The sequence below is a fragment of the Carassius gibelio genome, chromosome B4 (genome assembly GCF_023724105.1).
Source record: "Carassius gibelio isolate Cgi1373 ecotype wild population from Czech Republic chromosome B4, carGib1.2-hapl.c, whole genome shotgun sequence".
NCBI classification, from domain to species: Eukaryota; Metazoa; Chordata; class Actinopteri; order Cypriniformes; family Cyprinidae; genus Carassius; species Carassius gibelio.
In genome coordinates, this window is record NC_068399.1 from 1071698 (window position 1) to 1097000 (window position 25303).

The 25303-nt window shown below is 45.4% G+C and overlaps 3 protein-coding genes across 6 annotated transcripts; 2 read left to right on the plus strand and 1 right to left on the minus strand.

Moving 5' to 3' along the window:
* Positions 1–11006, plus strand: terfa (telomeric repeat binding factor a). Of its 3 annotated transcripts, XM_052553890.1 has the most exons (18): positions 16–258; positions 401–496; positions 1219–1343; positions 1482–1574; positions 7907–8047; positions 8124–8203; positions 8341–8613; positions 8703–8774; positions 8860–8916; positions 9122–9229; positions 9456–9587; positions 9664–9759; positions 9834–9908; positions 10000–10107; positions 10193–10297; positions 10389–10462; positions 10637–10665; positions 10755–11006. In XM_052553890.1, the coding sequence occupies exons 1-18, from the start codon at positions 111–113 to the stop codon at positions 10911–10913; spliced, it is 1971 nt and encodes a 656-aa protein (XP_052409850.1). In that variant the 5' UTR covers positions 16–110; the 3' UTR covers positions 10914–11006. The 3 variants fall into 3 exon arrangements, with proteins under 3 accessions (XP_052409851.1, XP_052409852.1, XP_052409850.1); XM_052553891.1 differs by lacking the exon at positions 10000–10107 and having other exon boundaries at positions 1–258; XM_052553892.1 differs by lacking the exons at positions 9456–9587; positions 9664–9759; positions 9834–9908 and having other exon boundaries at positions 3–258.
* A 1423-nt stretch (positions 11007–12429) lies between these two features.
* On the minus strand, positions 12430–19414 carry LOC127956174 (ras-related protein Rab-19-like). Of its 2 annotated transcripts, XM_052553935.1 has the most exons (4): positions 19267–19414; positions 18092–18356; positions 15600–15783; positions 12430–13271 (listed from the first exon to the last, which is right to left on the minus strand). In XM_052553935.1, exons 2-4 carry the CDS (start codon positions 18281–18283, stop codon positions 12991–12993), a joined length of 657 nt encoding a protein of 218 aa, XP_052409895.1. In that variant the 5' UTR covers positions 18284–18356; positions 19267–19414; the 3' UTR covers positions 12430–12990. The 2 variants fall into 2 exon arrangements, with proteins under 2 accessions (XP_052409895.1, XP_052409896.1); XM_052553936.1 differs by lacking the exon at positions 19267–19414 and having other exon boundaries at positions 18092–18531.
* Positions 19283–24929, plus strand: cct2 (chaperonin containing TCP1, subunit 2 (beta)). Its single transcript, XM_052553900.1, has 16 exons — positions 19283–19352; positions 19937–20011; positions 20087–20152; positions 20237–20348; positions 21136–21212; positions 21287–21399; positions 21725–21927; positions 22041–22141; positions 22215–22342; positions 22444–22547; positions 23815–23934; positions 24012–24140; positions 24213–24316; positions 24401–24500; positions 24577–24718; positions 24796–24929. The coding sequence occupies exons 1-16, from the start codon at positions 19350–19352 to the stop codon at positions 24824–24826; spliced, it is 1608 nt and encodes a 535-aa protein (XP_052409860.1). The 5' UTR covers positions 19283–19349; the 3' UTR covers positions 24827–24929.
* Positions 24930–25303: the final 374 nt, after the last annotated feature.

The window sequence follows — 25303 nt, forward strand, 5'->3', positions numbered from 1 at the left end:
CGTAATGACGCTGATGGCGTCGACATAGCTGTGACCAATCAGAGGCGCCGCCCTCCGCCGCGCCCCGCCCTCCGCTGCAGTGTGAGCGCGGGAAGCGCGTGTGTTTGGTGATGGGCGAGTCCGTGGGAGAAGCGCGCTCTCTGAGCGACGAGCAGATCATCAACCGATGGAGCTTCGACTACTACGTGTTCAAGGCCCTGAGCGCCTTCAGAGACGCGGACTACACGGCCTTCACACACTTCACCAGCATCGTCGAGAGTGAGTGCGTTTGTTTACATCCGCGCGCGCTGCAGCGTCTCAGCTCTCTCTCTCTCTGTGTGTGTGTGTGTGTGTGTGTGTGTGTGTGTCGCTCTCTATCGCTGTCATGATATCTCTGTCTGTCTGTGTGTGTGTGTGTCAGGTCTGGTGGTCAGACCCGTCGACGGACACAGCGACATGATCGTGAAGCTGCGCTGCATGCAGTTCCTGTCCCGGATCAACAACGGCGACAAGCTCGGTGAGTGACCGGAAGTGACGCGCGTCCCAGTGTGTACACAATCACACACAGTTCAGGATGACCGTGTGCACACTTGAGCTCTTCAAAACTATAAGTTAAAGTCAAAACTATAGTGTTGCAAAACTTCAGTCGTCTTCATGGCTTTATTGTAGTTGTAAACACTTTGAGTTTCTGAATCCCCTTCTGAATGTGTGTTCAGTAATCTCTGTAACGTGCTGCTTCTGATCAAGTGATGAAGAGTAAATATCACCACATAGTGACTCATCTTTCCACCAATAAAACAAAACTGCATAATTAGCATGAAATCCATGATGAAGTTCACATGACCGTGAGAGGAGGTGTGTGCTGTGTGTGGTGAGATCACACTGAGGGGTCAGGGCTTCAGACGGGCCGGGGGGTTGAGGTCAGAGGTCAGAACAGAGCCGTGTGTCCACCGTCAGGACAGAAGCTCTGCTGCTTCACTAATGCTGCGCTCACACCAGACGAGAATACAGCGTCTGCCGCGAGTGATTTCAATGCAACGAAGTGAATAGACAACCTGTGGCAGAAATGATGCACATGGTATTTTGCATCGCTTATAAATATTCACATCACATCAAATTATTTCAAACACTCGCTGCTGACTGAAGGTGAGTTCTGGGCACTGGTTTGTGTATGTGTGTGTGAGAGAGTGGTGTGTGTGTGTGTAGCACCGGGGCTGATGGGCTTTGCTCTCGCTGCAGATCTGACGTTTGAGGAGCCCAAGACCCCTCTGGAGTCAGCTCTGAGTGTGCTGGAGGACATCTGCAGGGACATGAGCGTCCCCCCGCGAGAGAAGGAGCGCGTCCAGCAGGCCATCATCGAGACGGTCTCTCTCTCACACACACACACACACAGAGATACAAACACTCACTTTCTCACACACACACACACTCACATACCTGTCTCCTCTGTCTGAGAGTGATCTGAAGGTGTCATCTGTGTGTGTGTGTGTGTGTGTGTGCAGCTGATGGTGGTGTGTCTGCGCAGCGGGGAGTTCACAAGGGCTGAGGAGGTGCTGCTGACACACTTCAGCGATGCTGCAGACTCGGCCGGGAAGGTGAGGAGCCGTGTGTGTGCGTTTCCTCTCTCTGTCTCTGTGTGTGTGTGTGTCTTTGACTCTGACTCTCTCTCTCTCTCTCTCTCTCACACACTCTCTCTCTCTCAATTCAATTCAATTCAATTCAAATGAGCTTTATTGGCATGACTGTGAAACAGCACAATGTTGCCAAAGCAATAAACAGTGAACAAGTTATACAGATATATAGATGTACAGATATGTAGATAAAAAAAAAAAAGAAAGAATAATAATAATAATTATATAAAAAAAAAAAAAAAAAAAAAAATATTCATGTCAATATTGTACATATATAATCACAAAAAAAATTAGTGGATACAGGGTAAATATTTACAGAGAGCATTGCTGAAGAACAGGAGTTTAGTTTTTGTCCCTCATGATGTGACAGGAGGACACATACTGCGCTGCGAGCTGGACACACTTCTCTTTCTCTCCCAAAATATAATTGAGTTTGTCTATGTCGCTTGCTTGCCTGAATTCAGGCACAATTTGAGCTATTAGGGTAAAGTAGTGGTCTCTAATGTGTTCATATTTACTGCAGTGTGTGAGGAAGTGCAGCTCGTCCTCTACGAGTCCCTCTGTGCAGTGAGGACACAGTCGGAGCTCTCTCTCTCTCCACACACACACACACACACACACACACACTCTGTGCAGTGAGGACACAGTCGGAGCTCTCTCTCTCTCCACACACACACACACACACACACACACACTCTGTGCAGTGAGGACACAGTCGGAGCTCTCTCTCTCTCCAGCTGTGTTTGTGTCGGCCCGTCTCCACACACAGACGGTGATCACTCAGACGATACTTCGTCAGGAGCTTTCTCTTACTATAGTCCTTAATTTTGATCAAGTAGGGTGCCAATTGATAGCTAGTCTTTAATCTATAGAAGTATTTTAATTTGTTAATTTGTTCTACTTTGATCTGCCAATCATGGATGTATTCTTCCTGGGTTAGTTTTCCAATTTCTTTAACTTTTGCGTGTCTTAATTGAATGGTTGAGCTGAGTTGGTGTTTTCCCACTAAATGGTGCATGGGGTCACTCTCTGGGTGTCCTGTCCTGTACATAAGAGCGCAGTGATGGTAATCATCTGTCCGTGTGTCTGATAGATGGAACCAGAACTTGGCTGTTCTCTTCTGGATTTCTGCTAGAAGAGGGAATCTGCCCAGTTCTGCCCTGCAGCCGAGACTAGGGGCGTTTCTGTCAAGTCCCAGGATGTTCTTGCAGAACTCCAGGTGGAACATTTCAGTGGGTCTTTTATCCCAAGATGTGTAATTTAATTTAAATTTGGGGCCCCAGATCTCACAACCGTATAGAAGAATTGGTTTGATGATGCTGTCGAAGATTTTTAGCCATAATTTAATAGGTGGGTTGAATTTGAACAAAGATTTCCTAATAGTGTAATAAGCCCTGCGTGCCTTATCAGTCAGATGTTTTATTGCCAGGTCAAATTGACCAGAAGCTGAGATAGTGAGACCCAAATAATTATAACACGTCACATGATTAAGAAGTGTTCCCCCGATTGCAAAACTATATTTTTTGTCAGTAAGGCGAGGCTTTTTCTGAAAGATGATAATTTTGGATTTCTCCATGTTTATTGGTAAGGCCCAGTCTCTACTGTAATCTTCTAATAGCGAGAGGCTTTGGTGTAGCCCCTCTTCATGAGGAGACAAGAGCAGAAGATCGTCAGCGTACAGGAGACATTTGATTTCTCTGCCCTCGAGGGTCAGACCAGGACAAGGGGACTTCTCAAGTGCTGATGCCAGTTCATTAATATAGATATTAAACAGAGTCGGGCTGAGGCTACAGCCTTGACGCACTCCTCTGTTCTGACTGAAATAATCAGTCCGTCTGTCGTTGATCTTGACACAGCATTTGTTCCCGTTGTATATGTCCTTTATGATGTCATATGTCTTTCCTCCTATTCCGCTTTGAATCAGTTTTAGAAAAAGTCCATTGTGCCATACTGAATCAAAGGCTTTTTTAAAATCAATGAAGCAGCCAAATATTTTTCCTTGTTTTGTTTGATGAACATATTTGTCTATGAGTGTGTGGAGTGTGTAAATATGATTTGAAGTTCTCTGTTTTGGCATAAATCCAATTTGACAATTGTTTAAAATCTTGTGTTCTTGGATGAACTGAATTAATCTGTCATTGATGATGGAGCAGAATAGTTTTCCGAGGTTACTGCTCACTGTGATGCCTCTATAATTATTTGGGTCATACTTCTCACCTTGTTTAAAAATTGGGGTTATCACGTTCTCTTTCCAGATCTCAGGAAAGTGTCCAGATTTTAATAAGAGATTGAATAATGTTAGGATAGCAAGTCTCAGTTTGGGGCTGCTGTGTTTCAGCATTTCATTAGAAATTCCATCTAAGCCACTTGATTTCTTATTTTTGAGGGATTTCATCTTCTCTGTCAGTTCAGGTAATTCTATGGGTTTGTCTAAATGATTGAGCTGGTCTTTTCTCGTGAATTCCAGGTTATTTAGTTGGGAGGTCAGATGTTTTTGGGCGAGGGTTGGTTCGTTTAGAGAATAGAGTTTTCTGAAATGTTCAGTCCAGATCTTTGGGTCATAGATGGGAAGGTGTTTGGCCTCTTTGGATTTATCTAAATTATTCCATAAATCCCAAAAAGAATTTTGATCGATTGCTTCTTCAATTTTGTTTATTTTAATTTTGATGTGGTCAGTTTTCTTCTGTATTAATAGTGACTTGTATAGTTTAAGTGTTTCTTGATATGTGGCTCGTATTTGTTGGTTTGCAGGGTCTCTGTGCTTTTTATTTGATAATGATCTTAATTCTTTTCTTAGTTTTTGGCAATCTTTATCAAACCAAGCATCTTTAGCGGTTTCTTTTTTACATTGGTAATTTTTTCTTTTTCTGAGGGCTTTTCTGACCACTGTAGAAAAGATTTGAGTTAACTGTTTAGTTGCTGAATTGATACTTCTCTTTTCTACACTAAATGTAGTCAGGAGGAATGAGTCGATCATGTTCTCAGTGTGGGTGCTGTGGAGCGCAGCTTCATACTGGGCAGGACTGTCTTTACTCCATATAAATTTGGGGGGGAGTGGATATAATTGAACTTTCTGTTCTGAAGATGGCGGATGATTCCCTGACCTGTTGAGACTGAGGACTATGTGACTGTGGTCTGATAATGGCAGCTGTGGCATCACTGTGAAATAGTTGATCTGACTCTGGTCTAGATCTGTGATGGCGTAATCTACCGTGCTGCTGCCCAGATGTGAGCTGTATGTACATCGGCCCAGAGAGTCACCCTTCATTCTGCCATTCACTATGTACACGCCCAGGCTTTTGCAGAGCTGCAGGACTTGTTTTCCATGTCTGTTAATCGTGTTGTCATAATTCTGCCGTGTTTTGGTAAAACCTTTTTTCTGATGATTAAGTGAACTGTTAATATATTTGTCCCCATCAGAGCTGATGTAGTCCTGTTCCTTCCCCGTTCTGGCGTTCAGATCCCCCATTAATAGAACCGAACCTCTAGACTGGAAGTAATTGATCTCTGATTGTAGGATTGAGAAGATGTCTTCATTATAATAAGGCGACTCATATGGGGGGATATATGTGGAACACAGGTACAGGTCCTCATCTAAACACAAAATCTCTTTTTGAATTTTTATCCAAATGTGTGTTTTTCCCTTTTTCATGGGCTGAATATACTGCTGCAGATGGTCTTTAAACCAGACTATGATTCCTCCTGAATCTCTTCCGTTCCTAACCTCAGGCTGTTTGATTGAGGGGATGCGCAGCTCTCTGTAGTGTGAAGGGGGGGAGGTTTTACCGTCTAAACGACTCCATGTCTCAAGTAAAATAATTATATCTGAACTATGTACAGCGTTAATAAAATCAGGATTAGAGCTTTTCTCTCCAAAAGCTGAAGAGAACATCCCTTGAATATTATAACTAGTTATTTTAAACGATGACATTGGGAAGTATTGCATTTACCAGAATAATGTATGAATTCATGACCAAATCATGTTTTAAAATATAAATTCATCAATAAAAAATAAAAAAAATAAAATATATATATATATAAATATATAAGTGAATGAGTTTTACAATTGTCAAATTTGAAAGTAAACAAGTAGAAATGAGTGAAATAAAAGTAATTAAGAAGTAATGATCATTTTAACTCCAGACACAGTGTAAGTAGTTAAGCTAGTAGGTTGTCACAGATCATTTTGAGCATGTTTTTGATCTGGATAAGGTCTCTGGAGTCTGTTCTAGCTCGTCCTGCTGCTACAGCGGCGTAGCTGTCTGACTGAAGCACTCTTACCCTCTCCTCGTGATCACCGAGCGTCTTCGGAGGGGGACGCAGCGCTGTCTCCTTGATGCTCTTAGCAAACAGTCTCATTCCCTCTCGATGGATGTGGACGTGGTCATATAGATGCTCATGGGTGATGCGCTGATGGTCAGCTATGTGGACATTTCTCATTGAAGCACAGATGCCAGCTATCTTCTCATTGATGGAGTTGATGATGTTTTGTGGCACGTCTCTGCGAGGTAGAAGGGTCGAGATGATGATTTTGGCTCTGGGGTAGATCCTGCTAGCTGTTTGCACTACGTTGGTCAGGGCTGTAGTGACATCTATGTTTCTAGCACTGAGGTCGTTTGTCCCGGTGTGGAGAATGATGTGTGACGGTGCACCGAACCCACCGTCTCGCAGCAGTCTCACAGCTGAGTGTGATGTGGGACACCAGAACTTCTTCACAGATCTTCCTGGAAACAGTCGTCTGGGGTCGAGATGATGGCCGTTGGAGTCACAGAGTATCACGATGTTGTCTTGCCTCTTCTGTTCTCTGCTGGTGCTCCTGAATGGTGCAGGTGGAGGACTGCTGCTGGTCTCGTTCCTCTTGAGCTTGTGAGAGGTTGTAGGAGTGAAGGAGCTCTGAGACGGTGAGCTGACACACTGCTGCTGTTGAGTGGTGTTTGTGCTGTGTGTTTGGGTGCTGACACTCTCTCGGTGTTGTCTTGTGTGTAGCTGGTTTCTGGTCTCCTCCAGCAGTCTCTCTAGTGTGTGGCTGTGTTGTTCTCTTCTGACCAGCTCTTCTCTCACCCTCCTCAGCTCCTGGTGCAGCTCTTGATTGTCCTCCTCCAGTTGTTTTACAGCAGAGCAGAGCTGCTGTATTTGTTGCACACTGTGGTGGCTGGTCAGGTTGAGCAGATGATGGAGGCTGTTGGTGGTTTCCTCTTTAAACAGACAGAAGTGCTGCTCCAGCTCAGCGATGGTATCTCTCAAAGCCTTGATCTTAGGAGACGCAGGAGTGCTGGAGTGAGTTCCTGAGCTGCTGTCAGAGATGGTAACGGAGCTGGTGCTGGACACTGTGTGGCTCTTCATTTCAGGATCTTGTTTTATCTTCTGAACCTGGTGTTTAAGGTTTCTGAAGCTCCTCTGGAATTCACTGAGGCTGGTTTCTGCTCCCTGGACCATGACTGTGCCATTATGGTAAAGATTCACAGTCAGCTTTGTGTCGTTCTCTCCTTCCAGAGTGAGTTGTCTGCCTTTGCTGATGCCTCCTTTTCTGACACATGTCATGTTTGAGCAGAGGACGGTGTGCCAGGATGATGTCTGTTCAGTGAAGAACAGCAGGTTACACAGCACTCGGCTGTTTTCTGCTCCACTGTAGTCAGATAGCAGTATCTCTGGGTTCTCCCTCAGTATAATCTCTTTCATCTTTTTCTTGTCTTTTATAGATTTAACTTCTGCTGGATAGATTATCTCCAACTCCTCTTCATTTTTGAAAAATGCCTCTGCTTTAGTGAGGCCCATGTTGTTCTAACTGAAATAACTGTCACGGAACCTCAGCTTGGCTAACAGTTAACTGCTACAGTGACTTTATATGTCGTTTTTAGTCGATGTCAATCTTCTTAAGAGGTCTTACCTTGGAAATCTTCTGCCTCTATTGTTCACAAATGAATGTCCAATTAATTAAGTATGATTTGGTTCATGAAAAAATTCATTATCTGGCAAAAATGATGTTGAAATCAGGAGCTCATATTTCTGCTGCCAACTGCCATCGTATCCATGGTACGCTCTCTCTCTCTCTCTCTCTCACACACTCTCTCTCTCTCTCTCTCACACACTCTCTCTCTCTCTCTCTCTCTCTCACACACACACACACACACTCTCTCTCTCTCTCTCTCTCTCTCACTCTCACTCTCTCTCTCTCTCTCTCTCTCTCTCTCTCTCTCTCACACACTCTCTCTCTCTCTCTCTCTCTCTCTCTCTCTCTCTCTCTCTCTCTCTCTCTCTCACACACACACACACACACTCTCTCTCTCTGTCTGCAGAGGAAGCTGTTTGAGAGTCTGGTGCGGCGCCGGCGCTCCTCTCACTCAGTGCTGCAGCTCAGCTCTTACTCTGACTTCAAGCAGGACATGCTGGACTTCATCGAGCGACTGTACCGCGTCCCGGAGCCCTTCCTCCTGCAGGTGCTGCCCCTGACCCCTGACCTCTGACCTCAGCGGCTCGCGCTCCTCTCCTCACCCCCTCTCTCTGTGTGTGTAGATGCTGAGGCGCTCGGGACACCCCGGCGTCAGCTCTGAGCCCGTCACCTCGTCCTCACAGGAGCGACAGAAGGATCATGGGTAAACTCTTCCACCTCTGTCTGATGCACACCTCACTAAGTGTTTTCCCACAGCTAGGTGATCCTCTAACAGCAGCGTCACTGTGATCAGATGAAGCTGTGTATAAAGACATGTGGTTCTGTGTGTGTGTGTGTCAGCGGAGCGGTGCGTCTGAGTCTGCGCGGTCTGCGTCAGGTGTACGGCGTGCTGAGCGAGCGCTACGGGGTCAGCGTGTCCTTCTCTCAGCTGCAGCAGGAGCTGGAGCACCAGGACGAGCAGGAGCAGAGCCCCGAGCTACACCTGGCCCTGTCCGAGACGCCCCGGGACCCAGAGAGCCAGCCGCCCTACGCCGGGATGACCATCTCACGCCTGGTGCAGGAGGACGACAGCCAGCTGAGCGAGCAGGAGCAGGACACATGCTCGCCTCACAGGTCTGTGACGACACTCTTCTGCTCACCGAGCCTGCACCTGATCAGGAGTGTGTGTGTGTGTGTTCATGTGTGTGATGTGTTCTCTGAAGGATCCTCGTCACCAGCGGCCCAGAGTCAGACGAGCCTGAGCTCCAGACGCCCGTCACACGCAGCCACAGCAGGTCCAGCAGCACGTCTCCTCACGACCTCATGTGGTGTACAGTCCAGTGTGTGACTGCAGTGTGTGTGTGTGTGTGTGTGTTTCAGTGGGCGCTCCCCGGCTCAGACCTGCTCTCCTGCTCGTCACACACAGAAACACATCAGGTGAGACTTCAGAGGGACCTTTGACCGTTCACACACCGTCTGTCCTGAGCATTCATCTGAACCAGTCAGCAGAACAGAGATGTGTTCAGATGAGTGGAGGAAGTGATGCACAGCGCTGGTTTATAATGAGTGTGTCCCGTTGAGAAGCTGTGTACAGTACAGACTCCTCTGAGGTCATCAGGGCTGACAGATGTGTGTCCCGCAGGATGGTCCTGTCCAGTGATGTGGAGCCGGAGGACCACGCCGTGTCTCCTCCGTCCAGACGCTCCTCCAGACAGCAGCAGCAGAAGAAGAAGAAGAAGAGTGATCACAGGTGACTGACACCAGCTCAGCTCCTCATTCAGGTCGAGTGAGGCTCAGTCCATCAGATCAATCCAGGCAGACCAGTTCAGCGAGGTGTATTAATAATGAAGACGTGGTCAGCGCTAGTGAAGTTAGTGTTTGAGGTGGACTGAAACACTGTTCATCTCCACACGAGCAGCTGGTGAGGTGGAGATACTGGTGATCATGTTGTGTTTTCCTCTGTGTGTGTGTTTGAGTGAGTCTGAGTGTGTGCTGATGGAGGAGGAGGACGGAGGCTCAGCTCAGGTCTCTTCTCCCGCTCGTCCCAGCAGCAGCAGCAGCTCTCCAGCCGTCAGACGCTCGGCCAGAGACACACCGAGGCAGAGCAGGTGCGTTCGTCACTGTACCTCCTCCTCACACACACACACACACACACACAGAGTCACTGAGCGCTGTCTCCCACAGGATGGTTCTGTCCAGTGATGTGGAGCTGGAGGACCACGCTGTCTCTCCTCCGTCCAGACGCTCCTCCAGAAAGCAGCAGAAGAAGAGTGATCACAGGTGAGGACTGGGACGCTCTCCTCCTCCTCCAGCTGTTTTCAGTGCTGACTGCAGTGTGTGTGTGTGTGTTTCAGTGAATCGGCTCTGGTCTCCTCTCCTGCTCGTCCCAGACGCTCAGACAGAGACACACAGAACCAGAGCCAGAGCAGGTACAGGACACCTGTCACACACTCAATACAAGTACAGTCAGTTCAGATGCAGCCGCAGACAGTTCAGTGTGTGTGTGTGTGTGTGAGACAGTGAGTCTGAGTGTGTGGTGGAGCTGGAGGTGAAGGATGGAGGTTCATGCATCCAGCACTCGACTCCCGCTCGTCCCAGCAGCACAGACACACAGAGGCACAGGAACAGGTGTGTTCATGACTCCTCGTCCGTCCACGGGGCTCTGAGGGCAGTATGTCACGTGTGTGTGTGTGTGTGTGTGTTTTCCCCTCAGGAGCGTGACTGTGTCCAGCGAGTCTGAGGAGCACAGTGAGTCTCCTGCAGTGAAGACGTCACGCCGCAGCTCTCCATCCCCTGGAGGAGCTCACAAGAGGAGGAGGTGTGTGTGTGTGACCCTGTGTGATCGTGTGTGTGAAAGAGAGAGAGAGGGAGAGAGCGACAGACTGACCCTGTGTGTGTGTGTGTCTCAGGGCCAGATGGCAGGACGTGTCCGGGACGCACGAGAACTGGAGCGACGAGGAGTCACTGTTCAGCAGCACTTCAGGTGCACACACTAGCTGTGCTGTATTAGCATCACATGATGATTAGCCAGCACCTCATGATATGATACAGTGCATATATGCATGTTTGTGTTGTATGACCCTCTATCTATCTATCTATCTATCTATGCACTTCACACACACACACGCATGATGTTTCTGCTTCACATCTGTTTCAGGTCGCTCCAGTAAGAAGAGCAGCAGGAAGGTGTGTATCTGTCCATCAGAGCCGCTCCTGTGAGTGTGTAGTGTGCGCTGACACGTGTGTGTGTGTGTGTGTGTGTGTGTGTGTGTCAGATGTGGACGGTGCAGGAGTCGGAGTGGCTGAAGGAGGGAGTGCGGCGCTTCGGCGCGGGACACTGGGAGAAGATCCGTTCCTCCTTCCCCTTCACCGAACGCACCGCGGTCAACCTGAAGGACCGCTGGAGGACCATGCTCAAGCTCAGGCTGGTGTGACCACACCTCTTTTATCATGTTTTATACTTCTCTTCCTGTTTTAAAACCACATGTTCAGCTTGTTCCCTATTAAACGTTTGTTCTGTTCGTGCAGCGCTGCTGTCTTTATTCTGTGATGTCCTTAGATTTCTAAACCAGAAAAAACACACTATATCATCTAAATATGACCACAGAGTACTGCCTCATCCTCAGGCAATGGTAACGGACGTGTGGTTCGTTCAGTGAAAACCAAACCAAGGAAGAAATCGAAATCTGTGCACACATACACATGCATATATAATACACTTGAAACGTTTAAAAAGATATTCCCCAAGGCTGCAGAAATTCAGTAAAATTGCTAATATTCTAAGACATTATTACAAAATATACATATTGAAAGGGATGTGAATTTATTTGAGTAGTTTTGTTTTAGTAGGTAAAATAAAGAAAAAAACTGAATATAACAGTGACACTAAATAACAAACCTTGACAGCCATCTTCATTAAACATGAACAATCATCAATTTATTTTAATAAATGTAAAATCAAGCACACGTAGCCCCAAAATAATACAATACAAACATATAAACGAAATAAGCCGATAGAAAACTGAACTAAATCAAACGTTCAATAGCCATGTTTCCATCCACAAATGTGCTCAAAATTGTAACATTGCATAAAACACGTGTGAATAAAACACTGTTTCCATCCAATGAGTCAAAGAGACAAAATCATCACTCCTGATAAACTGGCTCTAAAGATCACTCAGAAAACTAGGATAAGCCACGGAATATAATCATTTTCATATATGATGAATGACTTTATTGAACACAATGAATGCAGTGCCAGCTGTTCGGGAACGCAGTCGTGCAACAATTATACAGAAATACTCTGACAACAGATGTTGCTCAAGGTGTTTCAGATGCTGTGAATGAGATCGGTCTGCTGGTTAGTCCAGTTATCCCATTACATGCCTTTAGATGAGCATGGGGGAGTTTATTCACTAAAGGTTTCCATTTAAGTTTATGCACATTTTTTCTTGTCAGACAATAAAGTTGGTCCTATTCAATTGCGCACACAAGTTTTTAGAGTTTATGCACATCTTGGCTGTTTTTTTTTTTTTTCTTATGCAATATTCCAAAATGTGCATAAAAATAGGTGAATGGGAACATGGCTATTGTCAAATGGATAGAGGAAATCTGTGAACCATTCCTGGTCTTCATGTGGCTCTGCAGTCAGCTAATGAACATCAGTCACTTCCTGTGTGTTAGACATGAGCATCCACTGAGAAGGAGAACATTTACAGAGACGTTTATCCACATGTGTGCAAAACAACGTCACTGCGCCACAGAAACTGATGCTCTTCTTCGGTGCGAGCATCTCTTTTTCCAGCGCATACATCCTCGATTTAACTTGCATTCACTAGAGATTCAAAAATAACAACAGTCTGTTCAAATAAAATCACTGTGTAAACTGTAAATTACATCACATTTATAATATTATAATATTCCAGCACACTATAGCAAAACACACTGATGTTCGATAAATAGTAATTTTTAATATTAATAAAACTCTTCAGATGTATTGGGATTGTTTTCTTCAGTGTTGACGGCAGTGACTTCATTTATTCAGAGGAAACATGCAAGCAGAAACACTAAACGTGAGATAACGCATAAAACGTGAGACGCAGCACCAGCAAGGGTTTCGGAAAAACTCTGCCATGTTGCTGTCAAATAACACAGTTGCCAGCCATGCCAACCTGCTACAGTAAACAAAAGCTTGCAATGCTAGCTCAGCCTTCAGGGTCTTCTCATTGGTCCTCTGTGTGTAAAAGTTGAAGTTCTTAAAAAAACGCGATGCTCTGGGCAGTGCGCTAACATATAGCGCCATTACGCTTCTGCATCCCGACTTTCCCGATTCCACCCCCCTCTGTGTCCCACCTCAATTTAGTCCTAATAAAGGCAAACAACAAAAAAATAAACCGTGACACTCGTATGCAAGATGCGATCCACCAGTCATAGTATGTATACATAAAGAATGTAAAGCAGTGCTTTGTAATGCAAGCATGCGCTCTGAGTGGACGGCCCCCTGTGTTGTGATCAGCACTGGCAGGGCTGTTGTTTCTGGTGCTCTGCTAGCGACGGCCCGCTGACCACAGCGCGAGAGTTAGTGCGCAGTAACACATGTGTGTCCGTGTCCGGCGTGACACAGAGGCCGTTCTGCTGCAGCAGCTGCCGCGCCATCATGATGAACGCCTCCTCCACGCTCTGCTTCTCTCGCGCTGACGTCTCCAGAGCTGCTAGCATGCCCTGCTCCTCCGCTAGCTTACAGGCGTCTGCAAACTGCACCTGCCGCTCCGCCTCCAGGTCACGCTTGTTACCTGAGGAAACAGAGGAGCTTTAGAAACACACCCGCGACTACGCCTACATGGACATCAGTAATCTGATTATTTACCTTATCCTGAATAAAACAATATCGTGAGTAAGGTGTTTACATGAGTTGCTTTTAGAATATTCCTTTTATGTTCCCATTTTACAGGTTATAGTACAAATATCATTTAATCCCCTCCAGAATTTCATTTATCAACAGTTCCACTTTGTTTTCATGCCACATACAGTTTTAGGTGTTTCATTTTTTATTTTACGAAAGCTTCAAGTGCAGTTAATAATTTGTCATGCTGTATGTGTAAACAGACGATGTTGTTGTTAAAGCCATGCTTGTTTGTTTGCCATCAAAAGGTTGAGCACTGCTGTGTGTGTAAAATGCTGCGAAAAGACCAGGGTATTGACTTAACCAGAGTATTGTCTTAATTGTCTTATCCAGGATATTGACTTGACCAGAGTATTGACTTAACCAGAGTATTGTCTTATCCAGGGTATTGTCCTAACCAGAGTATTGTCTTCACCGGGGTATTGTCTTAGTGGGAGTATTGTCTTAACCAGAGTATTGTCTTCACCAGTGTATTGTCTTACCCAGGGTATTGTCTTAACCATGGTATGGTCTTAACCATTGTATTGTCTTAGTGGGAGTATTGTCTTCACCAGTGTATTGTCTTAACCAGGGTATTGTCTTATCCAAGATATTGTCTTAACCAGGGTATTGTCTTAGTGGGAGTATTGTCTTCACCAGGGTATTGTCTTATCCAAGATATTGTCTTAACCAGGGTATTGTCTTAACCATAATATTGTCTAAGTGGGAGTATTGTCTTAACCAGGGTATGGTCTTATCCAAGATATTGTCTTAACCAGGGTATTGTCTTATCCAAGATATTGTCTTAACCAGGGTATTGTCTTAGTGGGAGTATTGTCTTCACCAGGGTATTGTCTTATCCAAGATATTGTCTTAACCAGGGTATTGTCTTAACCATAATATTGTCTAAGTGGGAGTATTGTCTTAACCAGGGTATGGTCTTATCCAAGATATTGTCTTCACCAGGGTATTGTCTTATCCAAGATATTGTCTTAACCAGGGTATTGTCTTAACCATAATATTGTCTAAGTGGGAGTATTGTCTTAACCAGGGTATGGTCTTATCCAAGATATTGTCTTAACCAGGGTATTGTCTTAGTGGGAGTATTGTCTTCACCAGGGTATTGTCTTATCCAAGATATTGTCTTAACCAGGGTATTGTCTTCACCGGGGTATTGTCTTAGTGGGAGTATTGTCTTAACCAGAGTATTGTCTTAACCAGAGTATTGTCTTAACCAGAGTATTGTCTTCACCAGGGTATTGACTTCACCAGGGTATTGACTTCACCAGGGTATTGACTTAGTGGGAGTATTGTCTTAACCAGGGTGTTGTCTTCACTGGGGTATTGACTTAACCAGGGTATTGACTTAGTGGGAGTATTGTCTTAACCAGGGTGTTGTCTTCACTGGGGTATTGTCTTATCCAAGATATTGTCTTAACCAGAGTACTGACTTAACCAGGGTATTGTCTTAGTCGGAGTACTTCCTTAACCAGGGTATTTTCTTAACCAGGGTATTGTCTTAACTAGGGTATTGTCTTAACCAGAGTATTGGGTTAACCAGAGTATTGTCTTAGGTCTTGTCTTAACCAGGTTATTGTCTTAATGAGAGTATTGTCTTAACCAGGTTATTGTCTTAATGAGAGAATTGTCTTAACCATGATATTGTCTTCACCGGGGTATTGTCTTAGTGGGAGTATTGTCTTAGTGGGAGTATTGTCTTAATCAGAGTATTGTCTTCACCAGGTTATTGTCTTAATGAGAGTATTGTCTTAACCAGGGTATTGTCTTAGTGGGAGTATCGTCTTAACCAGAATATTGTCTTCAAAAGGGTATTGTCTTAACCAGGGTATTGTCTTAGTGGGAGTATTGTCTTAAGAAGGGTATTGGGTTAACCAGAGTATTATCTTAGGGTTTTGTCTTAACCAGGGTATTGTCTTAATAAGAGTATTGTCTTAACTAGGCTAGTGCCTTGTCTTAGGGTTTTGTCTTAACCAGGGTATTGTCTTGATGAGAGTATTGTTTTAACCAGAGTATTGTCTGAGGGTTTTGTCTTAACCAGGGTATTGTCTTAACCAGAGTATTGTCTTAATGAGAGTGTTGTCTTCAAAAGGGCATTGTCTAAGAAGGGTATTGTGTTAACCGGAGTATTATCTTAGGGTTTTGTCTTAACCAGGGTATTGTCTTAGTGGGAGTATTGTTGTCCATGTAAAGGTACTGGCAGAGTTTGAGAGGTTGTCACCTATGAGCGCGGTGAGCACGTTGGCGGCCCCGAATCGCTGCAGCTCATGGAGCCAGCGTAGCACGGAGTCGAAAGTGTCCCTGCGGCTGATGTCGTAGGCGATCATGGCCCCGTGAGCGCTGCGGTAGTAGCTCTGTGTGATGGTGCGGAAGCGCTCCTGTCCTGCCGTGTCCCACACCTGCATCTACACACACACACACACATACACTGATCACTGGAGACCATAGAAACACACCTGTGTACACCAGAAAGAGCAGCAATGCCCAGATATTGTCTAACTATATAAATATATATATAAAAAAGTTATTCTCTCTCTGTTATCTTAACAACATTTATTTCAGGGTAAACTCTAAAAATAGTTAAATCCAAAAGCATTGTTAGTCAGTCCCTCCAGAAAAAAGCAGATTTTTTTGTGATTATTGCGGGCAAAAACTGCGGTTTGATGAAAAATAGAAAAAAAGGTTATTTCCAACACCTTTTTATCACTAGGCTACTACCTTAATGTAAAGAGTAATTTCTTATTACTCCCTATGATAAGCGAGCATACTAAATCACAGAATATTTAAGTTGCAATCTCTTACTGCAACGTAAATTATATTAAATACTACTAATATAATTACAACTGTAAGTTTTTGGTACTGTTCTGTAACAAAAAGTGCAATCTTACAACTGTAAAGTTGCATCAACTTTTGAATGAAGCTACAACAGTGTTAGTAGCCTAGTGAGAAGGGGGTGTTGGGGGAATCACCTTTTTTTTCTCTATTTCATCAAACTGCAGTTTTCGCAAGTTCTCGCAATATAATTTGGCTCCACTGTCATGCAACAAATCGGTAAACTGCTTCGCGGCATTCTTTTGCGCTTATTTTTGTTGGCAAATAAGAATGATTTGTGCGCTTCAAGTTTCACCCTGGTTTCACCACGGAGTTTGCAGATGATGCTCATGTCACGTAATTATGTCACTTCATAAGGTTCCCATGGCAATAGGGGGAAAATGGCGCTTTACTTGTGTGAAGGAAACGGAAAATCTTTCAACTTTCTGCTAATATATATGTGAGTTTTTTGCAACGAAAATACAGGGATTATGAAATCATGGTAGCCCCACATATTTTAATCTGGTTTTTATGGAGGGACTGTTTAGTGTAAAACAAAGATTAGCAGATACACTGTTTAATCATTCAATAATATGCTGTTTCTTCTGAAAGGAGGTTTATTCAGCATGTTAAGCCTCTATTCCATTGACATCCATTCAAAGAAAATGGCCTCTGGTCTCCTTTCCAGAACTGGAAGCGTTAGCTTTAGCCGTTACGCTTTTGTGGCTAAAGGTTGCAAGCGTGCCTTTTATCGCCTTTGGGAACTGCTGACTAATGTATATATATATATAGCATTGAACACTACACTGCATACTAAATACTGCATACTGCCTACTGAACACTACATTTCATACTGCGTACTAAACTGCACACTGTATACTAAACACTACATACTGAACACTACACTGCATACTAAATACTGCATACTGCCTACCGAACACTACATTTCATACTGCGTACTAAACTGCACACTGTATACTAAACACTACATACTGAACACTACACTGCATACTAAATACTGCATACTGCCTACCGAACACTACATTTCATACTGCATACTAAGCACTGCATACTGAACACTACACTGCATAATAAGGCTATCATGAGAACCACAATCCTGACAAGTCAACCAGAGTATGACAAGCACACTGCAATGGTTTCCCCTGCTGAGAAACCCGGAAATCTGGAAACGGTCCAATGCATACAGAAAACTGTCCACTGCATACTGCCAATTGAACACTGTATACTAAAAACTGCATACTGAACATTGTGCTAAGTGTACACTGAACATTACACACTATATTCTGCTTACTTCTGAGTGTATACTGTGAATCATGTACACTACTGAACACTATATAAGCATGAGAGCAGTACACTACATCCGCTGACTATTTAACACTATACTACATACTGCATATTGAGCAATGTGTTCTACACGCTGCCTACTGAGTAACATCTACATATACTGTCTGCTGCTTATTTCACACTACATACTGCAGTTTGCAGTGTACACTTCGGCCTCACTTTGTTCACAAAATACTTCTGAGTGTTCCCTACATACTCCTGCATTATTCCCCTACAAACACTTTAAACAGTAGTATGGTGAGCGCTCATCAAGTCTGTTCCCCTGTTTAAGTGAAGAACTCATGTTTGGGAGATGTAACTCTTGTTACACGTCAGCTTCATGTAGATTCATCTCTCACACACACACACACACATGAACAAACACAAAGCGCGTGTTTATCTGTGATGCAGGAAGCAGCGTGTTGATCTGGATCAGCACTTCCTGTTTGAGCGTGAAGAGGATAGACTGGTTGATCTGGTTCTGCTGCTTGAACCGGTTCGGTGTCAGAATCACCTGAGCTCCACACACACAGACACAGACATCAGATGACCTCTGACCTTGACTCGGCGGCCGTCGATGGTGAGCGTGCGCACAGTGAAGTCCACACCGATGGTGTTCTGCTGCGTCTCGGAGAACAGGCCGCTCTTGAAGCTGTGCACCAGGCAGGTCTTGCCCACGTTGGAGTCCCCGATGAGGATGATCTTGAAGAGGAAGTCGAAGGAGTCGTTCTGAGGATCCTCTCGCTCCATGCTTCAGCTCTGCTCTGCTCTCTGTGCTCGCTCTGCTTCCTCCTCTACCTGGACAGACAGGTGGGACCGCCGCCTGCACAGATGCATTGTGGGGAATGTAGTGCAGCAGGACAAGACATCTAACATCTGCTACTCTACACTACTGAACAGAGACACTGCAGATCATTAACCTCAGAGTCAATACCATAGGAGCTATGAGGACTGCAACATGGTATGAAACTTGGGTTTGTATCATTTAATAACCAAATATAGTAGCTTGGGACTAAATGCTGGTTACTGATAACTTTATATTTCCCTCATCAATTATATATATATATATATATATATATATATATATATATATATATATATATATATATATATAATCTCCCGCTCTCTCTCTCTCTCTCTCTCTCTCTATATATATATATAAAATATTGGTATTTATTATATTTTTATATTTCTTTTTTATTGTATATATTTTTTAAACTCTCTCTCTCTCTCTATATATATATATATATATATATACATATGTATATAATATCGGCAACGGGGATGAACGGTTGAGCTTAACATCGTGTGTAAACTGAAAAATAAAAAGCGTTTCAAATATGGTAAATATTTAGCTACTATAAAAATACTTTGGGTCCAAATTGTGACACTTAGTTTGGTTTTAATTGTTGTAAACAGCTTACTAGACTAGCTGTTTTATCTTTATATGTTAGGTACTAGTATTTCAAACAAAGCTTCTCATTGCTAACTTAAAAAAGAAAAGATGGTGCGTCTAATGCGCAGATAAAAGTCACGGGATATCAAAGTGTTGGAGATATTAGTTGGCGATATAATATCACGAGAGCAGTTATTATTAGATTACCCGGCAATTATTTCTTATGTATGACTCATTATTACTTTCTACATTCGTGTTTATCGTTCATTGTAATAAAACGATCAAGCGCACTACAGAGACTCTTAAGATGAAGAGTGTTCGCGTGGAAACGCCTCACCGGAAGCGGTTGATCTGTCTCGTTCCTCTCCAGTCGGTTCTTCCGGTAGCGTGCGCTTCTCTTCAGCACATCGTGTAATCATCATGGTGAGTGTTGAGGTGTTTGAATCGTGTTTTAATGGTCGTGTACTGCGCGAGAGACGCGTGTGTGAGTGTGTGTGATTGTGCAGAGCTGTATTCCGGCTGAGCGCGAGGGAGGCTCTCTTCTGCTCGCTGCACGCGCCTCAACAAAGAGCCTCGCCGGTGTTTCTAGAGTCTTCTGACGAGGCCGCTGCGCTCGTGCACATTCACATCAGCACCGGGCTATTATTATTATTACACGGGGAACGGTGCAGATGATGCCAGTGCTCTTTGAATACGATGTGAAATTAATTAATATATCAGAACACGGATGAGTATTCACGTGATACTAGGATTAGTGAGATAATAACCTAATTATCATTCAATAATTATTCAGAGAACGTTAATGTGCTCTGGATGTGACGTTAATAGGAAGTGACGTCAATGGAGTCGAAATATGATGATGTTTATTAGAATATCAGCAATAAGGATTGATTGTTGCGGGCTTGTTGAAATGACGTCATCAAGCGACGCTGTTCTGAACGCAGTGTGGTTTTGTCCAGTGTGAGTGTGAAGATCCCATCAGTCTCATCATTGTGTGATGTGTGCAGGCGTCTCTCTCGATGGCCCCCGTCAGTATCTTCAGACACGGAGCGGACGAGGAGAAGGCAGAGACGGCGCGTCTGGTGAGTGATGCTGGCTCTCTCAGAGAGTCCCTTCAGAAGTGTGTGTGTGTCTGACTGTGTGTGTGTGTGCCGCAGTCGTCCTTCATCGGAGCCATCGCCATCGGGGATCTGGTGAAGAGCACTCTGGGACCCAAGGGAATGGTACGCCTCACCCTCACACACACACACTCTCTCACACTCACCGCCGTGACCCTGACCAGTGACCTCTGACCCCTGACCTCACAGGACAAGATCCTGCTGGGCGGCGGCCGGGACAGCAGTGTGACCGTCACCAACGATGGAGCCACCATCCTGAAGGCCATCGGCGTGGACAACCCTGCAGCCAAAGTGCTCGTGGGTCAGTTCCTGTCCTGCTTTCACAGTGTGACCTAAATAAAGCTCTGTTGTTTACATACAAGTCTCCTTATGAAACGGGAACAGCAGGCTTCTGAATGAAAGAGCCAGTCAGTGATGAGGGAAGTCAGTGTGTCCCTGCAGAAGTAGAAACAGAGGGCCATCCTCCTGCTCTCTCTCTCTCTCTCTCTCTCTCTCTCGTGAAGCTGGCACAGAAGAGAGTCAGTCCCATAGACTCCCCATGTTAAAAAGATCAGTTTTACAGCAGGAAAAAACATGTTTACAGCCTGGTGAAAAAAATGTGTTTGATCTATATAGCTAATTTTACCGTTCATGACAACTGTAAGGGGGGTGGATTTATTTACACCTCATCCGTTTACATAATGAGATTTAAAGTTCTGCATAATAAAGGGCGTGGCCACTTGAGTGACAGGTGGATTGGCAGTGCTGTTGCTCTAAGTGGGCGTGGCTTCAGCAACTAGCTCCCGCCTCTTTGCTCATTTTTTATTTGAAATTGAATCGTAAGCGTAGTGAACAGTTTCGGGGGATTTGATGTTTGTCCTTTCAGAGAGACAGGAGTTGGGGGCCCGAGAGGCGTTTCAAAGATGACCGCCGAGTTGTCTCAAAGAGACTTTGGTCAAGATGTAAAGCTAAAAATAGATCTAAACTTTCCTAAAGACGTAAGCTCCCCCTCTGAGTGAGTCGTGAGTCGTGATCTGTCCAGCGTCTCGGCTGATCTGATTGGATGTTCAGCCGGCTGGTGGTCACTGAGCCTCGTGTGTTGTGTGCAGACATGTCTAAGGTGCAGGATGACGAGGTGGGTGACGGGACCACGTCTGTGACGGTGCTGGCGGCCGAGCTGCTGCGGGTACGAGCTCTTCCTCTCAGTGTCTGACTGATGGAGGTCTGAACCGTGTCTAATGTGTGACGCTTGTGCTGCAGGAAGCAGAGCTGCTGATCGCCAAGAAGATCCATCCTCAGACCATCATCTCCGGCTGGAGGAAGGCCACGCAGGCGGCGCGCGACGCCCTCAGAGAGGCAGCGGTGGATCATGGGTAACCAGCTGTGTGTGTGTGTGTGTCTCTGTGTGTGTGTGTGTGTGTGTGAAGCGTGTCTGTCTGTCTGTGTGTGTGTGTGTGTGTCTCTGTGTCTCTGTGTGTGTGAGTCCATGTGTCTGAAGCGTGTGTGTGTCTCTGTGTGTGTGAGTTCATGTGTCTGAAGCGTGTGTGTGTGAGTCCATGTGTCTGAAGAGTGTGTGTGTGTGTGTGAGTCCATGTGTCTGAAGCGTGTGTGTGTGTGTGTGTGTGTGTGAGTCCATGTGTCTGAAGCGTGTCTGTGTGTGTGTGAGTCCATGTGTCTGAAGCGTGTGTGTGTCCTCAGGAGCGACGAGCTGAAGTTCCAGCAGGATCTGATGAACATCGCGCGCACCACACTCTCCTCCAAGCTGCTGACGCACCACAAGGATCACTTCTCCAAGCTGGCCGTGCAGGCCGTGCTCCGACTCAAGGGATCAGGAAACCTGGAGGCCATCCACGTCATCAAGAAGCTGGGAGGAAGCCTGACCGACTCCTACCTGGACGAAGGTCTGCAGCTCACACACACACACACACACAGAGACGGAGACACACACACACACACACACACACACACACTGTCTGTGTCTGTGACTGAGGGCCGGCTCTTGTGCTCCTCACAGGTTTCCTGCTGGACAAGAGGATCGGAGTCAACCAGCCCAAGAGGATCGAGAATGCTAACATCCTGATCGCTAACACCGGCATGGACACAGACAAGATCAAGGTAGAGCGGCGTGTTAGCGCCAGCGCAGGCGTGACTAGCGGCAGGACGCTAACGCTAGCGTGTGTCTCTGCAGATCTTCGGCTCCAGGGTGCGAGTGGACTCCACTGCTAAAGTCGCTGAGATAGAGTCGGCCGAGAAGGAGAAGATGAAGGAGAAGGTGGAGCGCATCCTCAAGCACGGCATCAACTGCTTCATCAACAGGTGCGCTCGGGTGGGGTCACGTGACGTGTGTGATGTGTGCGGGGTCACGTGATGTCATGCGGGGTCACGGGACGTCATGTGACGTGTGTGTTCCTCCTCAGGCAGCTGATCTATAACTACCCCGAGCAGCTGTTTGCGTCCGCCGGTGTGATGGCCATCGAACACGCTGATTTTGTGGGAGTGGAGCGCTTGGCTCTCGTCACAGGTACACTCTCAGTTTCCCAGCATGCTCTGCTGTGATCCGCATCATCAGCTGTGTGTGGCGTTGCTGTGTAGATGTGATTCATTCTCATCAGAGCTCTTCATTAAATGAGTGTATTTGACACATTTGCCCCTTTAAGTTCTGTAAGTAGGGCTAATTAATCTAATTAATCGACATCAGATTTGGAGAAGTTACCCCCAAAAGATCATTTAAACCCATTGTTGTGTCAAGCATCAAACAGAGATTACTAAAAGTAGGTTCAACGAGAAATAGTTTGATAAAATACTATAACTGAACTAACTTTAATATATTTTCTTAATTTTATTATTATTACTATGGAAATATGAAATTAACTCTTTAATGAAATGATAGTCTAAATAATAAACTAAAGCTGCCAGTAGGTGGTGGTAATGTCTTAATGATCGAGTCATTCGCTCGGGGATGAACAGTTCTGCTTAGTCTTTATCTTCTAGCTGACAAAACTGTCCAAAACCAAATGTCTTCTGAGTAAAAGGAAATCTGTACTGTATGAACTGTCGTCAACTGCTCGAGTGTCAAAATGCCCAACACAGTTTCACTGATTACTTCCATTTTCCATTAATAATTGTTCATTACAGTCGGCTGTGAGTGACGTCACTTCCCAATGCAAACACGCCCAATAAAATGGCCCCGCCTCCGTCACTTGATTGACAGGTTTCTGTGTAGACGTCAGAAGAAAAAAAAAGGACTTGTGATCCCATTTGAGTTTTGGCAGTTTCCATGTGCATTGCAGAGAGAGTGAAAAGGCAAATAATGGTAATTAATATTGCTATTTAAACATAAACATAGCTCGTAAGATATGAGAAATGCATTTGCAAATGGACTTTGCTTTTTCATTTGAAATTCGTTCGCGTTGAATGAAAATGTAAATGAAAAAATTTGCAGTTCCATTTGAAAATAGTCCGGAAAACCTTCCATAGAAAAGATGCAATGAAAGGCTACTTTTAAATATGAAAGTAACCCACCAGTAGATGGCAGCATTGAGTTATTTATTCAAACGATTCGTTCAGTCAGGACTGAAGCACTGAATCATTGACTCAGATGATTCACTCAGACACGAGTCATTCAGTGAGAAGCTCAGCTGTGATCTCTGTTTGAACACAACAGAGCAAAGACACGTCGTCAGATCACAGCGCTTCCCACACATCTCAGTGCTGCTTCAGCTAGAGCTGATCGATTAGGTTCAGTGTCCAGACCGACAGAAGTGTGTGTGTGTGTGTGTGTGGTCCAGGCGGAGAGATCTCCTCCACCTTTGACCACCCTGAGCTGGTGAAGCTGGGCCACTGTAAGCTGATCGAGGAGGTGATGATCGGAGAGGACACGCTCATACACTTCTCAGGAGTGGACATGGGTGAGTCCCAGACACACAGAGGAGCGCTGTGTTGGAGGTTTACATGCTCCAGATAACGTCTCTGGTGTGATCCGCAGGCGAGGCGTGCACCATCGTCCTGCGCGGGGCGACGCAGCAGATCCTGGACGAGGCCGAGCGCTCGCTGCACGACGCTCTGTGTGTGCTGGCTCAGACCGTCAGAGAGACACGCACCGTGTTCGGCGGAGGTGAGCGCCCGCACGCACCCCTCTCATGATGACCTGTGACCTCAGATGAGTCCAGCTAACTCTGTGTTTCAGGCTGCTCCGAGATGCTGATGGCTAAAGCCGTGTCCGATCTGGCCAACCGCACGCCGGGGAAGGAGGCCGTGGCCATGGAGTCCTTCGCTAAAGCCCTGAGGATGGTACGACACACACACACACACACACACACACCCCCTGACGTCTGTGTGTTTGGAGAGCTCTGAGTGTGTGTGTTTGTGTTGCAGCTGCCCACCATCATCGCTGATAACGCGGGCTACGACAGCGCAGAGCTGGTGTCTCAGCTGAGAGCCGCTCACCAGGACCACAAGAGCACCTCCGGCCTGGGTAAGACACACACACACACACACACACACCAGCCCTGAGGAGTCTGACCCCTGACCTCTGACCCCTGCTCTCTCAGACATGACTCAGGGCGTGGTGGGAGACATGGCGGCTCTGGGCATCACCGAGAGCTTCCAGGTGAAGAGACAGGTGCTGCTGAGCGCGGCCGAGGCGGCGGAGATGATCCTGCGGGTGGACAACATCATCAAAGCTGCTCCCAGGTGACCCTCACTTCAGCTCCCTTCCCCGGGGCCACGGGACCCTGCGACCCTGCTCTTAACCTGTGCCTGTGTTTCAGGAAGCGTGTGCCGGATCATCACCCCTGCTGAACACCCGCCACTATTTATTGACAGGAAGTCAAGCGTCGGCTGTGTCTGAATGTTACGTGATGACCTCTGACCTTCTGTTCTCAATAAAAGCCTCATGACTGACCACTGAGTGTCTCTCTAGAGCTTTTATACAGGAAGTAGAATAAAGAAAAGAAAAACTAACCCTTTTAGTTTAACTAATGACATGTTTCATACAAAATTACGTTTTTTTTTCTTATATAAAAAAAAAAAAAAACCTGCCAATTGGGTGAGGAAAGTCTTAGTTTGCAGGGAAAGCAATATTAATTTTCCTGCTGCATTGGAAGATGTTTTTTATTGTTTAAGATGAAGCTTTTATAATAAAGAAAACACATCTTCTGATGAAAACACAATATCTGGTGTCATTGTGCTTCTGAAGTAAATTTATCTTCATTGAATAACATTTAGATATTCCCAACAGAAAATGACTCATTTCCAGATTGTTGTGTAGACGCACTT